The 19,756-nt window shown below is 38.6% G+C and overlaps 2 protein-coding genes across 2 annotated transcripts; both read left to right on the forward strand.

Moving 5' to 3' along the window:
• The first annotated feature begins 208 nt into the window (after positions 1-208).
• On the forward strand, positions 209-2,327 carry LOC111329321 (uncharacterized). The gene is made up of 3 exons (XM_022933982.2): positions 209-494; positions 807-910; positions 1,841-2,327. Exons 1-3 carry the CDS (start codon positions 246-248, stop codon positions 2,259-2,261), a joined length of 774 nt encoding a protein of 257 aa, XP_022789717.1. The 5' UTR covers positions 209-245; the 3' UTR covers positions 2,262-2,327.
• A 1,067-nt stretch (positions 2,328-3,394) lies between these two features.
• On the forward strand, positions 3,395-16,202 carry LOC111329341 (FACT complex subunit SSRP1). The gene is made up of 17 exons (XM_022934012.2): positions 3,395-3,540; positions 4,651-4,836; positions 5,332-5,437; positions 6,100-6,177; positions 7,481-7,596; positions 8,161-8,255; positions 8,948-9,083; positions 9,729-9,832; positions 10,247-10,375; positions 10,623-10,850; positions 11,093-11,159; positions 11,583-11,706; positions 12,445-12,505; positions 13,365-13,524; positions 14,331-14,525; positions 15,144-15,404; positions 15,719-16,202. The coding sequence occupies exons 1-17, from the start codon at positions 3,484-3,486 to the stop codon at positions 15,890-15,892; spliced, it is 2,277 nt and encodes a 758-aa protein (XP_022789747.2). The 5' UTR covers positions 3,395-3,483; the 3' UTR covers positions 15,893-16,202.
• Positions 16,203-19,756: the final 3,554 nt, after the last annotated feature.

Consider the following 19,756-nt stretch of genomic DNA (forward strand, 5'->3'; position numbering starts at 1 on the left):
ACGTTTCGAGCCTTAGCCCTTCGTCGCTCCGACGAGGGCTAACGCTCGAAACGTCAACTTTTGTAATCGTTACGGTGGCCAATTTACCACTTCAACTTTGTTGATATATCCAAATTATTTCGTTACTCCCACCGACGCAGCCCCAAACAGTTTCTTTCGAAACTATCAGCCTTTATTCATTTAGAATATTTCAAACCCAGTCGAATGACGTTCATACCGCGCGGGATTGGGTCGTGCAGCTAAATATGGCTTCCATCTATAGTATTGCATCTTTCTTTGTTTTTGTTTTTCTTCGCTTTGTCTGCATCAAATGCACAACACCTTACGAAGAAATTATACAATATAAAGAGGGATACGCTCTTCCAGAGCTGCCGTACAGCTATGATGGTTTGGAACCTTATATTGATGAAGCGACTTTGAGAGTACATCACAGGGGTCACCATGCAGCTTACACGGAAAAGCTAAATATAGCCTTGAAGAGCTGGAGAGAATCGGTCAGTACCAAGGGGACAGATCACAAAGTTACTAAATTCTGTACTGAAATCTTTGGAACTAGAGGAGTTTGAGAAACTGTTGGGTGTTTTTCTAAAATACTGACATCGAGTGCAAATCGGCATAATGGATAGGAGCGAGGGTAAAGGGGAGTGGGGGTGAGTGAAGGGTACAACCCCTCGAAAAGGATAAGATGGTCGAATTATTTCACCACAGCCATTAAAGTTAAATAGAGTAGATATACATACATTGTTAGGAGTTGTTTCCAAGGAATTGCTACAATAACTTTTATTTGTACATCAAATATCTTTCAGGGAAACACCAGGCAATTGTCTACAAAACCTCTTGTGACAATTCTAAACAATCTTGACCTCATACCTGATCAGTGGCAGCTGGCAATAAGAAATAATGGTGGAGGGTGAGTTAACTCTTAAATGCATTATCACATACAACTGTTTTACAACTCTTGTGCAAGAGATTATGGAAATCTAAACAATTACCCTATAAATCAAGAAATTATTTGTCACAAATCAGTTTTGGTTTGAATAAATTTTTTTGTGGTTTTCAGATCTGTCAGTAAACCTTCTCAACACCATGTCTTTAGTCATCTACTTTCACAGTTTAAAACAACCAAGTGTTAGCCTATTTTGAGATGTCTTACACAAGGCAAAGACTTTCCCTTACTCTCTTCACTAGTCACCAGTTCATCTAAGTAAAAGCTCTCAATCATTTCCATAATGAATTCTGGGTGTTCTTCTTTCAATTTTGAAATGCGATGCCTTACAAAGGCATTTAGAAGGAAAGAAGATGTGTTTGAAACAAATACTACACACACCAAAAAAAAAAAACCACCACACACAAAAAAAATTAACCGCACCTCACTTGAGTCCTCAAAGAGTTCTAGTTTGTTCAGATAGATATTTGCTAAACTAATGCCAACTGTTCAAAAAATGCCTGTTCTTTTTCTCTGATAAATAGCTCTCATGCAAATGTAATGGTGGTGTGTTTCTATGAAGAAGTTGAAATAGTTTTATTTATTAACCAGTAATATTATTTAATTGGCCATTGGTTAGTATGCTTGACTCTAGTTCAAGAGGTCAGAGTTCGCGACCTGATGGGGTCAATGCATTGTGTTCTTGGGCAAGACACTTCACCATCACAATGCCATGGAAACCTGACATACTGAATAGTAATGCTGGGGGAGTAACTTGTCATTAACTGTTATCTCATCTAGTGGGAGTAGAAATGGTCTTAATCGCTTCAGGCTTTAGATACTGGCATAAGCCCCAGTGCCATAGTAGTTACTAGGCTCAATTAATGCAAACATTGTTTTTTTTTGTCTTGGTAGTTATGTGAACCATGCTCTTTACTGGGCAATCATGTCTCCGAATCCTAACAATGAAGAACGAAGGCCTTCTGGCAAGGTGGCTCAGATGATAGATGAATCATTTGGGAGTTACACCAACTTTCAAGCGGCTTTTGAAAAGGCTGCCAGGAACTTGTTTGGATCAGGGTATGCATGGTTGTGTCTTGATGTTGAAGAAGCCAGGCTCAAAATCAGTGCAACAAAAAATCAAGACAGTCCGTTAAACAAGAAAGGTTTAATGCCCATCCTGGTCATTGATGTTTGGGAACATGCTTATTATCTGAAGCACCAGAATCGCAGGTCAGCATATATACAGACATTTTGGAATGTTGTCAACTGGGAGGCTGTCAGCAACCTTTTGGAATGGTGGCCTCGGCAGGAAGCTAAACATGAAGAACTGTGAATGCAACCAAGACCTTTGATGTTATTAGACAAAGTCCAGCAATTATTGATAAAAGTGAATCATTTTCTCACATTATTGATAAGACTGGCTTTCATTTGACATACTTTCTGTGTGTAATGGTTGCTCAAAAAAAATTGCATGATGGCTACAAAATATTGTGGATTTTATAAATAATTGCTTGATTTGGGAAACCTTGAGAAAGTTAAGGTAGCGCTACAAAGTTACTGCAGCCAATGCAAAAAATAAAAATAACGAGAAAGACAGTAAGCAGAGTTCAGAGGATCATGCATCCTGAAATATTAGCCATATTAACTATGGTTTACAAAGGCCTTTACAACATGGCTACTGGGTGTATCACATCTCTTCTCAAAGAGCGCAGTCAAAGTGCATATGATTTAAGGGGTAAAAGGAAATTACAGATACCAGTGGTGAAGACTACAACTTTTGGACTTCACTCTTTCAAGTATCGTGCTGCCTCTCCATGGAATAGCTGATCAGATGAATTAAGAATTTCAGACCCTCTAGCGGCTTTTAAACGTGCCATTGGGAGTTACATATCTAGTGGGGATTAGTATATAATTATTAGCATTTTTAAATGAGGTTTTATATGAGTCTTTCGATTTTAAACTTATTGTCATTTGTTTTGTAGTTATATGTTTGGAGATACTAGCACATCTAGTGCTATTCATAAATCCGAATGGAAATAAAGTTTATGTATGTATGTATGTATGTATGTATGTATGTATGAAAAGAAATTTGGAGACTTCCTCCTGTTGCTCAAAAGTGAATGCATTATAGATTTGTCATAATCAATGCCTTGATGCATCACTTTTTGTCTGATCAGTATCCTGGTGGTATTTTAGAGTCTGCTAAGATAATTTTGGGCATCAGTGGAAATCCTTAGCAAATCTAGGAAACTTTATCAAACTTTTGTGGACATTCTTTCTTTCTTCTACCATGCCTGCAGCTACTTCTGCTCCCCTGATATATTCCCAGGCTAGAATCACACAGAATCATTTCTCAGCAATTTGTAAATAAGAAATCCTGTCCCTTTGACCCGTGCAATCCCGTAACACGACAAAAAAATTATCGCGGGAACGATACACGCTGAGAGCCAATCACAGAACTAGGTTCATTTCTCGCTCTGCCATCTTGTCCGCCATTTTGGAAACGCGCGGGAACAGAGGCAGTAAAAACTACAGCCTGGCTATAAGAATAAAAAATGGCCACCGATGGTTTGGAGTTCAATGATATTTACCTTCTTGTAAGAGGAGCACTGGTAAGTTATTATAGCACAAACTCTTAATCACGTGGAGATCGTAGAAAGGGCAGTCTGGAAAAATAAATGCTTTTAATCTCTCGACAGGGTAAGGCATTTAATCTTACCGCTAAATGCGTTCGCAAACTCAGCTTTTTTGAAAAAAAATTCCTTACCTTGTACACGATGTTATATGGGTTCTATTTCTTACGCATTTTGAAGGTTTCTTAATCATTCGACTGGGATGATTTGGTAACCGGAAGCAACTAGCGAGCTTCGCTCACGGCTGCAGCTCTCGCTAGTACTAAGCTTCCCCTCGGTCTGATATATCGAACAATAGTCCATGCAGCGCTCTTTGAAGATTCACTTGGTTCTTAAAGGCTTCTATGATTGCAAATAAACAAGATACTTCCAGACAAATAGCTGTTTCGTATATTAACTAGGTTCTTCTGGTACGTACCAATCCCTGCAGTTCAAGGGCCAATAAGATACTTGAAGTTTGTAACATTCAACGCTTGATAGGTAATTCTCGGCACTAAAGGGAATTTGTTGTCATACCAGAATAACACTATCTAGCAAATTGAACAATCTATTGTTACTCTTGGGTTCAATCCAAGTTGACTCCGAAACTCTTTGAATGATTCAATGCAAAGTTTTGGCCACTGCATTTGGGCTATATATTTTTTATCAATACCATGCCACTCTTTCCTACTGACAACAATCCTCCTCAAGACTAATGAATAAAGGCTGATAGTTATTAAAGAAACTGTTTGGGGCTGTGTCAGTGGGGGTAACGAAATAATTTGGATATATCAACAAAGTTGAAAATGATGGTAAATTGGCCACCGCAACGATTACAAAAGCTGATGTTTCAAGCGTTAGCCCTTCGTCAGCTGTTGTAATGGTTACAGTGGCCAATTTACCATTTCAACTTTGTTGATATATCCAAATTATCTCTTCAAGACTAACCTTACTCAAACAATGAGACCACACAATCCAATTTTTTTTGCATATAAATAGAGGTAAGCTCTTGACTTATTGAGTGAATAATTTGAAGATCTACTTTAATCACAGAAGGGTGAAAGTGGCTTATGTCGTTATAGATCTCTTGTGTGCTTACCTTGTTCACAGAATGACGGGAGGTTAAAGTTACACAAAGGTGGAGTGATATTCAAAGCAAACAAAACAGGGAAAATAGACCAAGCCTCAGTGGCTGATATCGAATCAACTAGTTGGTTGAGAGTCGCTCGTGGTTTCGAACTGAATGTCACTTTAACAAATGAAGTGCAGTTCAAGTTTGAAGGTTTCAAAGAGGCAGTAAGTCTTTATCTACATATGAGAGAGGATGAAAACTAGTAGTTGCTAGCATTAAGGAAATATTATTGAACACTTAGATTTCTCTATGGGAATAGAAATATTTTAAATCTTCATGGTACAGTGAGGGTGCAGTGAAAATGAGGGTAACTTTAGAGCATCATTTCTTATCTGAGTTCAACATAACATAACACATGTCAATATTCTTGGCTTAATTAAGTGCAGGTGATGAAACATCTGTTGCTGTTATTGAAAACAATAATTTGTACTCCAACACAAGTATGAGATTTTGTCTTCTTGAAGTGGATTTAAATTACTTTCCAAGGACATGTGAGCTTTTCTTCATGTGACTTTGAAGATGTTTTGAAGTGATATTCAACTCGAACAATGCCCTTCTAGCTGCTGAGTTTTAGTACATGTTTTCAAACATTGACAATTCTTTTGGTTGAAATTAACTAGAGTGAAAATAATTTTTTCACTTCAGTATCTTTTTTGTAGGATTATGACCAACTAGCATCATTCATTAAGGAAAATTTTGAAAAGGATCTGGAAGAAATTGAATTATCTGTCAAGGGCTGGAACTGGGGTACTGCTAAATTCCAAGGTTAGAGGAATCTCTTGGTGTAAATTTGTTTCCTAGGTCATTTGTAATCTACATGGTAATGCTCTGACTTTGTTTGTAGTTGTTGTTTTTGTTAGTGTAACACATACTGGTATTCATAAAAAATGTCATTGTTTTTTTCTGTGTCTTGAAATGGGTGACCACTTTGTGGGATTAGAGTCAGTGTGGTGAGGTGTGCATCAACACCTTCCTTATTGTTGCCATTGTGATGTGTGTAGTATATTGCTATTATATTAGGCTAAACAGAGCCACGAGGTCACAACAACATGGCCACTTCAGCACAACTTTATTACTGAAATGCACTCTGGGTACATACACAACAATTATGACCTACAGGGTACTCAATATATTACAATGTGTTACTGGGCAAGATGGTTGTCTGTCCCAGTACCTCTTTCCTCTTAGAAGTAAAATTATAAACCAGTAAACTGTAAAGGAAATTTCACAGAATATTAAGAGTGACTTGTCAAGTAGATTTCTCCTCCAGGGAGAGTAGCTATACACGAGCTGTCTTAATGCTTGGGAAGTGCAAGAACAGTAATACACATACCACTTCTTTTGTTTGAAATATTTACATTGATGATAAGACTGACTCTGATCTGGTTCATTTGTACTGTAACTAAAGATCCTATGAAATGTTTCAGGTTCATCTCTCTGTTTTGAAGTTGATGAAAAGCCAGCATTTATAGTTCCTCTCAAGGATGTGTCTCAAGCAACAACAGGTCAGGGTTTTTTTTACCTTTATCTCTGTTACATCCTTCTTTTCTTTCCCTATAGGACAATTAACAAATGGTAAACACCACAGCGTACACTATTGAGTTATGGATGCACGCGGGAGGTTCCTAAGCACAAAAGAAGCGTAAGAGTCGCTTGAGGCGATAGCCGAGAGCGACTCTAGCTTCTTGAGTGCTTAGCAAACTTCCCAAGTGCATCCATAACTCAATAGTGTACGCTGTGGTGTTTACCATTTGTTTTATAACTTAACATTGATACATATTAGCTAAAGAGTTCCTTTTATTTAACAAATCTTACGCGACCAGAAAAAAACAAGCGCGCGCGGAAAAATAGTCTTTGCATTTGCTCACGTCAGCAGCGTACACCCATGGGCAAATGGGGGACGCTAAATTGACCAATCAGAGCGCGCACTTTACTTTGGTTATGTTATAAAAATATTTTGTTCTGACACTGATGTCCATGCAGTAAGAAGTATGCAAAAGGAGTAATAATATAATGATAATAATGACTAAAAAAAAACTTTACTTCCCATCTTGTAGACACTTGCATGGCTAGCCAATATGATTCAGAATTGTGGGAAACAAATTCTGTCATTGTTAACTCTCACTAATACATTTATTTGGCCCTTTAGTAGCACTTTTATTTTCTAATCGAGTCCAGCAAACCTTTTAGATGTGTTGAATTATGGGTAATTGTTAAGAAGAAGCTCCCAAAAAACCTGTCGGCCGATTGTCAGCCGTTTGTCAGTTCACTGTCGGCCGACAGTGGGCCGTTTGTCAGCCGACTGTTAGTCGTCTGTTGGCCAACTGTCGGTCGACTGTCGGCCGACAGTGTGCCGTTTGTCGGCCGGCTGTTGGTCAACTGTCGGCCAACTGACGGTTCACTGTCAGCCGACAGTTGGCCATTTGTTGACTGTCGGTCGACTGTCGGCCGACAGTGGGCCGTTTGTCGGCCCACTGTTGGTTGACTGTCGGTCAACAAATGGCCAACTGTTGGCCAACAGTTTGCCGACAGTTTTGGTCAAAAGTGTCAGCCGACAGTCGACCGACAAACGGCTGACAGTCAGCCGACTGTTGGTGACCTGTTGGTGAAGTGTCGGTAACTTGTTGGTTACAACGTGTCTTAAACTTTACCTTATTATCACCGAATTATGTTCCGTGTGATTTGACAGTAGAGATACTTGAAAGTAGAGTTTCCTCCCTCACTCAGTTTAAGACTACTATGTGTGTAAGGATTTTTTTAAACAAAACCTTAATTGGTCATATGCTATGTTATTTTATTCATGAACAGGCAAAAATGAAGTGGCACTTGAGTTTCATCAAAATGATGATGCACAGATCTGCTTGATGGAGATGAGGTTTTACATCCCAACACCTGCAGATAATCCAACAGAAGACCCAGTCAAGGTATGTTCTTCATTTGAAAAATACAGATTTTTGAGTATGAGGAAGAGCAAGTTCAATATGTCATGTCCATAGAATGATAGTCTTAAATCTGTGCCAAGCTAAGCATTTCATTTGTCAAATTGATTTCAAAGAAGCAATCATGCAAATCTGTTTATGTTATAGAAACTTAACCCCTAAACTCTTAAGAGGGACTGGGATCTAATTTCATCTTAAAACATCATCCCAGAAATAAATAGTAAGGTCACAAGAATATGGGAAAGAAGCTTAATTTGATTGTTAAACAAATTCTCCTTGTCAGCACCAAAGAAATGTCCAGAGAACAGTATGGAGAATATGCATGCTAAAATTAGGTTGTGAATAAGCATGAGTTTTTTCCCTTTTGTTTCACATTTTAGTTTAGAAGTATGGACATCTATGTTGTGAGTAGACTAACTGGAATTTATAGTGGATTGAACACCCACAGACAAAAAGGACATGGTGATTTCCACTGGAAACTCACTATGTTTAATAACCTGGTTTATCCAAATAAATCTTTTTTGCTTTTGTTTTTTTTGTTGTTGGTAGAATTTCCATCAAAAAGTTCTTGAAAAAGCAGACATAATTCAAGCAACAGGAGATGCCATTGTTACAATACCTGATGTTGCCTGTTTGACCCCAAGGTAATTCTACTTTGAAAATGAATCTCTTGACCTGGGCAGGGTTGGTTCAAAGCTGAGTTAAGTTAACCCAGGGTTAGCGTGAAATTTGATTTCAGATCTGAAAGCTTTAGGAGAAAGTTCCGTTTAATTATTTTGTGTCCACAATTTGATGATCGGATGCTCTAAAAAGAACAAGGAAAATTATCTCATAAAGGTTCTTGAATGGAGAAATAAGTAAACCTGAATCAAAATTTAACCCTGGATTAGTACTAATCGACCTTCGAACAACTGGACCCTGGTGTATAGAGAGTTGTAAAACTCCATGCTGTGGGAAGTAATCACAGTCACAAATCAGAACAAAAGAGGATATCACTAGAAACTAAGTAAGGACTCAGTCTAAAAACAAGAAAACTGCCTACTTCACGACAATTCTAAGATGGGTCTGTTTGTCAATACTATTAGATTTAGCTTTGTATCTGATTGGGTGAGAGAGAGGCACAAATTTGTTAGACCAATTACAGTGAATTAAAGCAACGCCATTATAATCCTTGGTTACTTGTGACTGTCAACTGAAAATTGTTTTTTTTTTTTTTGTTTGATTAATTTTCAATTTACAGGATTGTCTTGAATTACAGTTGTCCTGTTTTATAAGGCAAGGCAGTAGAAGCTACCGTTGCATATTAATGTCGTCTTTTGCTCCTTTTTGTTTTTAGGGGCCGATACACAATGAAAGTGTTCCCTTCATTTCTTCAACTTCACGGCAAAACCTATGACTACAAGATTCCCTATACATCCGTGTTGCGTCTTTTCCTTTTACCTCACAAAGACCAAAGATTTATGTTCTTTGTGGTAAGTTATGCTATGCAAGTAGATACCAGCAGGGCCAGTACAGCGTAAAGGGACATTGTGTCTCCTTAAGGAGATTTCTTATCGAGTTATTCAGCAGAGACAGTCCAGTCCTGCGACCTTTACTGTTTCACTCCCTTTGACTAAACAAACATAAAAAACCAAGTATCATAAAGTTGACAGCTTAAAAGTGAACCACAAACTGCGAGAAATGATTACAGAAGCGAAGTAAGGTATCATAAGCTAAGCTTCAAGTAAAATTAGACAGACTGGAAAATAAATAACATGCATCACCCTCTCCCTTGAACTTAGAATCGCATCATTGAATAAAATATCGCAGTCTGATTGGTTAACGAAGCGAGGTATTTAGCGTGGAATTGCGAGTTGAAAACGAGGCTAAGTAATATCGTTTCGCTTCTACGTATACATAGCAACTATAAGTAATGCTGTTGTCTGTTTTTTCTCATTGTTATTCAATTATGCAATTCAAGGAAAATTCATTCTTTGACTCGTGAATTCTGCGTTAACTTGCACTTGAAAACTGATATCGCACTCGTGCAATTTGATGCGGAATTCACGAGTCGAGTAATGTATTTTCCTATAGTAGTTGATGGATTACCCTAAAATAATTATTTTGCTGCATTATAGGTAAGCATGGATCCTCCAATTAAACAAGGCCAAACAAGATATCCATTCCTGATCATACAGTTTGGAAAAGATGACGACATTGATGTGAAACTAAATTTGTCAGAGTAAGTGAAGGAGTTTCATGGAAGTAAACAAATCAAACTTTTTTCTTATCTTCCTGTACTTTCTGGTTAAAAAAACCTGTTAAAGATAGTGTTACTTGTGGAAATAAAGTTCGGAGGGTAGAGAATTGTAGAAGTCGGTGAGTGTGGCAAAGTAGTAGTGCTGTCTTTTAGTTGAATAAAGGGGGTGAGTTTCTAAAGAAACTGCAGCGCTGCGTTGGTGGGAGAAGGGTATTACAAGATAAATTGGCCACCGTAAAGACTTTCTGAAGCTGAAGTTTCGAGCGTTAGCCCCTCATCAGTTGCGCAAGTGTGGCAGGTTGGCCATTAATCCAACTTTACAGTAGAAGGCCTGGCACGGACATCTTACACCCAATTCCTCGCGTGTTTTGATGCATTATTTTCCTTGCAATTTAGGGAGGAGTTAAATGAAAAATATGAAGGGAAGATAACTCAAGAAATGGATGGTCCAATCTATGAGATCGTGAGCAGACTGATGAAGGCAGTTGTCGGTAGAAGAATAACGGTACCTGGTACATTTAGAAGGTGCGTATTAATCTACTGATTTTCAGGTGTTTTTAGAGACTGAACATTTGGACAGGACGACTTGTTAAACATTTCTTTCCCCTGTGCACCAGAGACGTACCCCTCTAAGTTGTCTAGTGTGAAATGTTTGAATTTTCTTATCACCTGCAACAAGGCCAGTTTCTAGTAATTCAACTTATGACACAAATCCATCAGAGGAATATAAATTGACTCTATTATGAACGTATTTTCTTATTCTGTTTTTCAGTCATGCGGGAATGAGCTGTATCACGTGTTCATACAGAGCTGGCAGTGGAATGCTATACCCTTTAGAAAGAGGGTTTATATTTGTGCACAAGCCCCCCGTACACATTCGCTTTGATGAGATCTCCTCAGTGAACTTTGCCCGTGTGGCAGGGGGAGGTGGTTCCAGTCGATCATTTGATTTTGAGGTGGAGACAAAGTCGGGCAGTTATGTATTTAGTAGCATTGAAAAGTAAGTGGAACCTGCAGGAAGTTAAGCAATTATCGAAGAAATTTTCTGACGCATCTCATTAACTATTGACTGTCCACAAATAAAGAGAGCATGCGCAAAACGAATAAAATTTTGTCAGCCGCACGCCAATTTTCATTGCAACGTTTTAAAGGAAGAATATTACAAACAACTGGAGTTACGAAAACGTAACGGGTTTTAAAAGTAGCTGGAGAGATTGTCATTTGTCTTGCATTATATTTCAGGGAGGAATATGGTAGACTATTCGATTTTGTCAGTGGCAAGCACCTGAGGATAAAGAACACAGGAAAGGTTAGTACTTACAAATAGGACTCGCTGCAGAATTTTAAACAATAAGGTTTTCTACTTTCTTGTCAGTAATTTATTTTGAAAAATACCCAGGACGTGCAGGAGGTGCGTTTGCCCCGCCCGTGGGAAGATTGGAGACGAGTCGGGGCGAGGTTTGCCGGAGGTCTGGCACTAATTAGCAGTGCTAGCTTTAGTGTTACAGCATTCTTCCTCTAGTCCTTTTGAAATCCTGCGGTTTAATTTGCGTCTTCTCTTATGGTTCCTCTCGTTTTACGTGTATACAACATTTAATTCTATCAAAACGAGCTTGGATTTTGAAAGAAAAAAAAAAACAGCAAAATTGTTGTTTTTTATTTTTATGTTCTCATCGCCATAATTGTTATTTATTTGTTCATTTATATATTTATTTTTGTGGTGTAATCGAAGGCGTCATCGAAGCAGTATAAAGACGAATTGATGCCCGGCTCAGACGAAGATTCTCACGATGCATATTTGGAGCAGATGAAGGCAGAGGGGGCTGAGAAATACGAAGAGTCGGAGTCAAGCGAAGGTATGTGTGTGATAAGCAAGCAACTTTTACTTCACACGCTGCCTCGAGGGCAGATACCGATAATTTAAAAACTTGTCAGCTCATTTAGGAAATACCACTGGCCCATCCTTAGTTTACTCAAAATTCGTCTCAACTGTTTCCTTTTCTACTGATCAAATTTCAACTGACTGTTAGTGCTTCAAACGACGCAAAGGTAGTATTCGACAAAGAAGATTTATATTTTGTGCGCGTAGAAAGGGTAACTTGCCCTCTTGCATTAGTTATTCAAAGTTCGCACAGGACATATTTCTCTAAATTTGTTGTCAGAACCTGGAAAGTTCTGCAATTTTCCAGCCCTGAAAAGTCGTGGGATTTGATTGCGGCTCGTGGAAAGTAAAGAAATTTGACGATTCACCGCGACTTCGAGCAGTCACTTCTTTTCGGCGAAGTCCGATGCGCGAATGAAAAAAAATCAATTAAATTAAATAAAGTGATATTAGCGTGCCGCATGGAACTCTGGGTACGATGTGCACGAAACAAGAGGAACTTTTTCGAGTCAAGAGAAAAATCCATCCATCAAATGATTGCTTTCATATTATTTTGAATCCAGCCATCGATCTATAGCCATAGGAAACACTAAAGGTGATGGAAAGTCAAGTGTTAGTAGTATTGACGATTTTGAACCCTGTTTCTTCGCTTAGATTTGTTGAGATAACGGAATTTGTTTTATTTTCTTTCCTTCTAATCTGTTGTTTACAGATGAGTCAGACGAGTCCTTCAATCCCGGAAGCGGCGGAGAAGATCAGGATTTGAAAGAGGAGTGAGTATTTTTGTTTTACCCCACAAAAACATTTTCTGCGTAGAGGAGTGTTTTCGGGCTGAAGGGAAGGTAAAATCTTTCTGCAATATTTTAAAAAGACAGATACTCCTGTGGCCAGTTTTTGATCCTTTGACCCCTGAGAATGCCAAGCACCTATTTTTTTTTTTTTTTTGACAGGATCACCCTTGAATCAACGTTAAACACGAAGGCGCGCTATAAAAGGAGCCTTAGGTCCCACTGGACCATTTGTCAATCAACCGTCGTGTGTTGTAGAACTCTTAGAGTCAAGTCAGCTTGAGCCACAGCTACTCCAAAGCAGTGAACGGCGGGCGCATTCCTCAAAATTTTTTTTTGTCTTCATCACAATACAAGAATTTTTGAGATTTGTATTTCCTTTCTCCAATGGAAACTGTCTTTATTTGTGGCGGTAAATTTGAGATCGAAGTAGGTGGTTCGCACGTTACCTCATTGCCACTATGCTGGTGGAAGTAAACAATAGATTTCTCATTAGCTCCTTTTTGTTCGTCTACCAGCATTTAAATTTGACCCGCACACGTCAACGATGAGTGACAAATGAGCCTAGGTCTTCCCAGGGAAGACTTCCTTATATAGCGCGCCTTCGTGTTTAAGGTCACGAGAATAAAGGAAACGACCGCCAACTAAAGAAGGTCTTGATTGTTAAACAAATTCTCCTTGTCAACACATGGGGAATTTTACAGGGAACGGTATGGAGAATATGCGTACTGATGTTGGGGTATGGAGGGTTAAGGGAAGTCGATTGACCGTAGCTTTATTCCTAGCTGATCGAGGTCTTGCACGGGGACATTTCGTGGTTAATTTTAAAATAATTTTGTACTAGATTCGAGAGCGACCCGTCTTCTTCAGAAAGTGGAGGAGAATCTGAAGAAGAAAGCAAGCCGAAGCACAAAGAAAAGGAAAAGAAGAAGAAGTCACCGGAAAAGAAAAGAAAAGCTGAAAAACCCAAGAGCCCTGCACCGAAAAAGAAGGCCAAGATTTCAGTATGTGTTTACCTGACAAATCTTACAGCTCTGTCTTTTGGTTTTGAACCTTTCAGTTGCAGAATGTGTGCTTTCCCCTTTCCTTTTTGCCCCACGAGAAACGTCGCTTTGCAATTAACGATACGTAAGGCTCATGGAAAGTGAGGAATTTCACCCTTTCATTTTCAGGCTTAACTTTTGCATATACCCTACCCATTGGATACCTTTCAGAGTTTTTTCTGTGTTGACTGATTTTATAACAAGACCACGAAACTCGAAGGCCTTAGTTTTGTCTTAGTAATTGTTGTTGTTGTTGTTGTTGTTGTTTTTTTAATCAAAAAGTTGAATTGTACCGCTAGGGAAATCAAAAGTCTGTTTGTTTCAGCCAGTACAGTAATGATGTACTTCAAATTTAATATTTCTAGTTAGTCGCTGTACAAGCAAGCAAGAGCCGATCTGAAACAGAGCTTGGAGCCTCGTTCATCTCCGTCATCATCATGCTCTATTTTCCCAGCAGGAATTATTCGAAGTAGAGAGTGTGATATAGTTTATAGAAGAGTTTCCTATGAATGTCGTTCAACAAAAACCAAAGTTGTCGCAAGAGCCAATCAAAGCAAAGGCGAATATTGTAAGGAACCAATGAGAGCTCAAAGTGAAAACAAGCCGACCGTCCGAAGCGCGGGAAAACGCGGCTGCCCAAATCATGATTGGGTTTGTGGTACGCATCTGATTGGTTAAAACGATGGCGCGAGCAAACACAATGTGCAATCCCGGATTGATTTCGACACTCTGTTGAAAATTGCATTAACCTTGGTTGCGTTTTGCAGGCGGATGAACCACCTCAAGGCAAACGGAAAAAGAAAGCGAAGAAGGACGCTGATGCCCCCAAGCGGCCGATGTCTGCCTACATGTTATGGCTCAATGAAATTAGGGAACAAATTAAGCAGGAAAACCCTGGAATCTCGGTGACAGAGCTGTCCAAAGTGGCGGGAGAGAAGTGGAAGAAAATAGATGATAAAACAGTAAGGGATCCTCTCACCCCTTAGATTTCGATAATGATAATGAGGAAGGATTTCTATCGCGCCACGTCCCTCAGCTCATGATGCTTTACAACATGTTGCGGGGGACTATGACCAGACTGCACCGAGGGGTTTACAATTTTTGAAGGGAATTTTTGTAACTGCCTCCAATTGCGGGATCAAGGCGAAAACAAAACACCGGCAACTACGTTCTCTACTCTTTGTGCGAAGTATAAGTAGGTTCCTTAACGTCCCCTGCTAACTAGTAAAGAGAAGACGCAGGAGACGGGGCCAACGGTTTTTCGTCCCTATCCGAGAAGACTAGTATGTCTCTAACCATTTGCAGATGCGATAGCAAAGGTAGCGCTGTCTCCTCAGTTACTTAACACCCTGAGTGTTGGTCTAGTCTGTGCCTCTAAGCCCTGACCTCCCGCAGGGCAGGCCAGACGCTCTACAACCTGAGCTGTACTTTTCTTACGGTTTTAGCTCTAGGAAGTTAGTGTTGAGGCAAACGCCATTTTTCTGTCTTCCCATCGCCTTACTTCTTGTAAATGTAATGATATTGCCAGTATTAGTTCCTTTTAAGTCGCTTCTAACTAGGTCATTTATTTTCGTGTTTAGAAATGGCAGGAAATGGCCAAAGAAGCGAAGAAGAAATACGACGAAGCAATGAAGGTGTACAAAGAGAAGAAAGCTAACGAACCAAATGATAGTCCAGATGAGAAACCGAGTAAGAAGGGTTCCGTAAAGGAGTTCTTTAATAAGAAAGGAGATAAAAAGAAAACTGTTTCTCCTCGGAAAGCTGGCGGTGGCGAGTCACAGAAATTCAAGAGCGCGGAATTTGTAGAAACTGACGATAGCTCCTCAGAAGAGGAAGAGAAGGTGAGCTGTTTATATGTTTACGAACATCCGTAAAACTTGACAAAATATCTGTTGAAGCATTTTAGAGTTTTAGTGATCGTTTCCCTTGATTACCAAAATTTCCTTTGATTTTTATTTAATAAAGAAGCACGTAGGGAGAGATTGGTTTTCACTGAATTTTGTTATGAGTGGTTCACAGCTTTCGCGCTTCCAGAGAAAAAGGAGAGTCAATTGGGTACGAGCCCGAAGCTGGCTGTCGTTTCAGAATCACTTTGCTCTTCCATTTAAGATCTCCCATCCAATTTTACGATTTCCTATTTAATTTGCTTTCACAGAAAAGCAAACCTAAACCCAAACTCAAAGCCAAACCTAAAGCAAAATCTAAACCGGAAAAATCCAAGAGCAAAAGCAAAAAGGAATCGGAGGAAGAAGAGTCTGAGGAAGAAGAAGATGAAGAAGAAGAAGAATCTGAAGACGTGGATATAAGTGAAGGTTCAGATTCCGACTGAAAAGAAGAAGTGCCAAGGAGTTAGGAGTTTACATTTTGTCCCTACACTGCACAGCTTACACCGCAGCTGACCCTGCAGTCATGATGTCCATTTGTATCTTGAAAGAGCATGCAAACGAGGCTTTGAAGTCGCTTGTGTGAATTGCTTCATTTTCATGTACAATATTTTTATGGAAAAATACTTCAAGTTGTAAAACAGCCTGTTTCTGACTGTGATACCTCATCTGTAAACCTGGAGAACGGTTAAATAGAAAAAAGATGTAAAGTAATCCAAGTTTCTGTCTGTAAAAATAAACTGAACGATCAAACTAGTCGTACAAGGTTTTTTGTTTTAGCTAAATTTTTGCAAACAGGCTTGGATAAACTAAACATTGAACTATATTGGATTGGAGGTAAAAAGCATCAAATGCAAAAGACATGAAGTACGCTGCTATCGAAACACAGAAAATTGCAGTGTATGTAAGACTGAATAACGTTTGAAATAGAAGTTTTACAAAGAACAGCGAAGAAATGTGACGCCAGCTGATTAAAGTGATGATTTTTGCAACAATTGAAACGTCAGTTTATAGATTAAAACAGAAATTGCCTACATTTGAGACAAATATTGACATTTGCAAGGTTTGTTTTGATTTCGATATGCCCCTTGGTTGATTGCCGGAACCACGATGTTTGGGTTACCTGTGGCGAAGCGAACACACGATTACCTTAAATTAAAACACCAGAAGAGATTAAAAAGGAATTGTTCTGCATTTACGTGAGTAGTGACGCAGATACTCGGTGAGAATCATCCAGAAGCGCTACCGTTGGTTAGCGGAAGGTAATTTGGACAAAGATTTCAATTTCTCAAATAAAGAAATGCAAATCATTTCTTTATTTCTACGTATTAATACGATTTGAATCAACACGTGGATTTTCTTTCTTTTTTTTTTCTTTTTTTTTTTTCTTTTTCTTTTTTTACAGATACAAAGCTTTATTAGTTTTTGGCGATTGAAATACCATAATGCTAAAAGAAAGGTAACTGACGAGGAGGAGCTGATGGTGGACTGGGAATGACATGTTTGGTTATTCAGATCTCTTAAACACGAAGGCGCGCTATATAAGGAAGTCTTCCCTGGGAAGACCTAGGCTCATTTGTCACTCACCGTTGACGTGTGCGGGTCAAATTTAAATGCTGGTTGACGAACAAAAGGAGCTTATGAAATATCTATTGTTTACTTCCACCAGCATGGTGGCATGAGGTAACGTGTGAACCGCTGACTTCGATCTCAAATTTACCGCCACAAATAAAGACAGTTTCAATTGGAGAAAGGAAATACAAATCTCAAAAATTCTTGTATTGTGATGAAGACATAAAATAATTTTGAGGAATGCGCTCGCTGTTTACTACTTTGGAGTAGCTGTAGCTCAAGCTGACTTGACTCTTAGAGTTCTACATCACACGACGGTTGATTGAAAAATGGTCCAGTGGGACCTAAGGCTCCCTTTATAGCGCGCCTTCGTGTTTAAGTCACGGGTTGAAGTTGTGTGATGTCCGCTGGACGGGGTGGAATGGGGATAGAAGTAAATCCAGTATCCTATACGAAGGGAGGGGTGACTGGGGGTATCTTCTTCTAGTAAACACGAAATTATTGCGCTTAAACAAGACATCTTCCAAGAATATTGTTGGAAACATGACAACTTGAGGCAAAAAAGAATTGACGATTTTTGTAAATAAAATGTTATTCATTGTAAGTGAAATACCCAAATCTTACATTTGCTTATTGTTTCCATGAAATTCTCTTATCTCTTTTATCAAGCTTTTAAAAGGTAACGAAGACGTAAGATTGCGGTGAATTTGAAATTTATCAGGCAACCGTCGGCAAGAGATTTATCAATTTTAATTATAAATTGGAAACGGTCTCTCAAAATGCAATCGATTATTTTTCCAAATTAGCGATAGAACAACTCAGATACACAGACACATACAACAAACAGAAGCAAAAGGAAAAATTGTTTGAATTCTAGGCTATTTTTGTTGTTGAAATATTCAGAGAAAGGGCCGGTAAATAACAGTAACTTACGTAAAAGTCTTCAGTACCTGTAATAAATTATTGATCGACCGTTATGAGAAATCCTTTTTAAATTTCAGCCAAAAATATGCGAAATGTCTTTTAAAAGCGGGTGAAATCCTCACTGGTGTCAATTTCTTTGGTCCACCATTTGCACGAGAGTTCGGTTTTTTACATGTGACAAGCACACTGCTTTGGTCAGCGCATTCAAACGTTGAACACACCTCAAGTCGCTTCAGTTTACCGCGTTACGTGAGGTACCAATTTTACAGAAAAGTGCTTAGCAGAATATCTATGGCAACTCTTTAAGCTGCGTAACATTTAGATGGAAAATTGCGCCTTCCACTAAAATCGCCGCATCTATTTGCCACTTCTTTGGTGACCGAGGCAAATGACTGTTCTTGACCGAAAAACTGGAATTTACCCCCCATTAGCTGGCCGTGTCTGAGGTGGCCAAAATTCTTGAAGATTTACAAGAACGAAGGTCTCTCTTTTGAAGTTGTGTGGATTTTGGTACATTCTTTGATGTCAGGTGGAGGTAGGAAGAAGAAATGTCGATTCTTTCTATGAGGTTCTGTCACTTTTGTTATCATTCATGTTGGATAAGTACCTGTAAAATTAACACGCCGTTTTCTGTTGCCCAAAGTCTCTTGGAGATATTTATTCAAAATTCTTACAATAAAAATGAGTAACCTTTTTCCTTTAATGCCTATATTTTAACTTTTGTTCTGAGATTACGTTAGCAAAAAAAGACATTCAAAGAGACAGAACTTCCCACGATGACAAATTTGACGCATCATCTCGAAACGAGGATTTCCTTTTAACACAAAACAGATCGAGTTATTTTCTTTGCATTTTCGGTTACAGCGAGGAAAACAAAATGTAATAAAGGGCAAAAAATTACTCAATGATTTATTGATGAACTGAGACTTGCCATAAACAAAGACAATTCAATTATATCAAATATTAAGCAGTGTTCATTTGTTTCGCCTGATTGCTTTCTTGTAAGTCACAACTTTCACGTGTTGAATGAAAGTTTCATAGTCGTCTGCAATCCTGTTGATAAATAATGTAGGAAATTATCAGGACCCTCACGCTGGATCCTAAACGCATGTCGATTCTTGCAGTTTAATAATTTCTCTCTTGTAGTTACTGGTTTATCTTCAACATCTAAGAAATATGTCACTAGGTAAACTGGCTCTATTCTAAAACACGCGCTGGGGACGTGCGACTTGTAAATATTATAACGAGACAACTACCAACAAAACGAGACGATTGCGTTCTCAATCGTTAAAGTGATAAAAAAGCTCTTTTCACTCAAAATTACAGACCATTCTACCGTGTTTTCACTGTTTTTTTTTTTAATAGTGCTAACTGGTACAAATGGTCGACTTTTCGAAGGATCATCACATTACCTGATTTACCTCTATCGTGAATGATGCTGTAATTTCCTTTCTTTAGTCAGTTTAGCTTTTTGATATGTCAAAATCTGTTGTTATTAAGATATTGTTGATTGGGATTTCTTGGAAAAAAAGATGAATTAAAAAAAAATCGCAATGCTGCATTTACAAACTGCGACAAGTCACTTTCTTTCTTTAAACAACTGCTGTATTTTTGATACAGGCCAGCTTATTCTTGCGTAAAGACGTTGTTTTGATTCTGCTCTAGTCGCAATTGTCGAAATTAATTCACCAATTGTCGACTAGATTTTGACAGATACATCAAACGGGTTGTAATTTACAGTAAAGTTAAAACTTCATGGTTTTAGTGACACTAAGTCAATACATTGTTCAATATACCGGTACCACATTATTCAA

The sequence above is a fragment of the Stylophora pistillata genome, chromosome 13, assembly GCF_964205215.1.
Source record: "Stylophora pistillata chromosome 13, jaStyPist1.2, whole genome shotgun sequence".
Lineage (NCBI taxonomy): Eukaryota > Metazoa > Cnidaria > Anthozoa > Scleractinia > Pocilloporidae > Stylophora > Stylophora pistillata.

Coding starts and splice junctions, on each gene's coding strand:
- LOC111329321 (XM_022933982.2), top strand. CDS start 246: ATGGCTTCCATCTATAGTATTGCATCTTTCTTTGTTTTTGTTTTTCTT. Junction 495..806: donor TGAAGAGCTGGAGAGAATCG/GTCAGTACCAAG, acceptor AATATCTTTCAG/GGAAACACCAGGCAATTGTC. Junction 911..1,840: donor ATAAGAAATAATGGTGGAGG/GTGAGTTAACTC, acceptor TTGTCTTGGTAG/TTATGTGAACCATGCTCTTT.
- LOC111329341 (XM_022934012.2), top strand. CDS start 3,484: ATGGCCACCGATGGTTTGGAGTTCAATGATATTTACCTTCTTGTAAGA. Junction 8,256..8,947: donor GTTGCCTGTTTGACCCCAAG/GTAATTCTACTT, acceptor TTTTGTTTTTAG/GGGCCGATACACAATGAAAG. Junction 12,506..13,364: donor GATCAGGATTTGAAAGAGGA/GTGAGTATTTTT, acceptor ATTTTGTACTAG/ATTCGAGAGCGACCCGTCTT.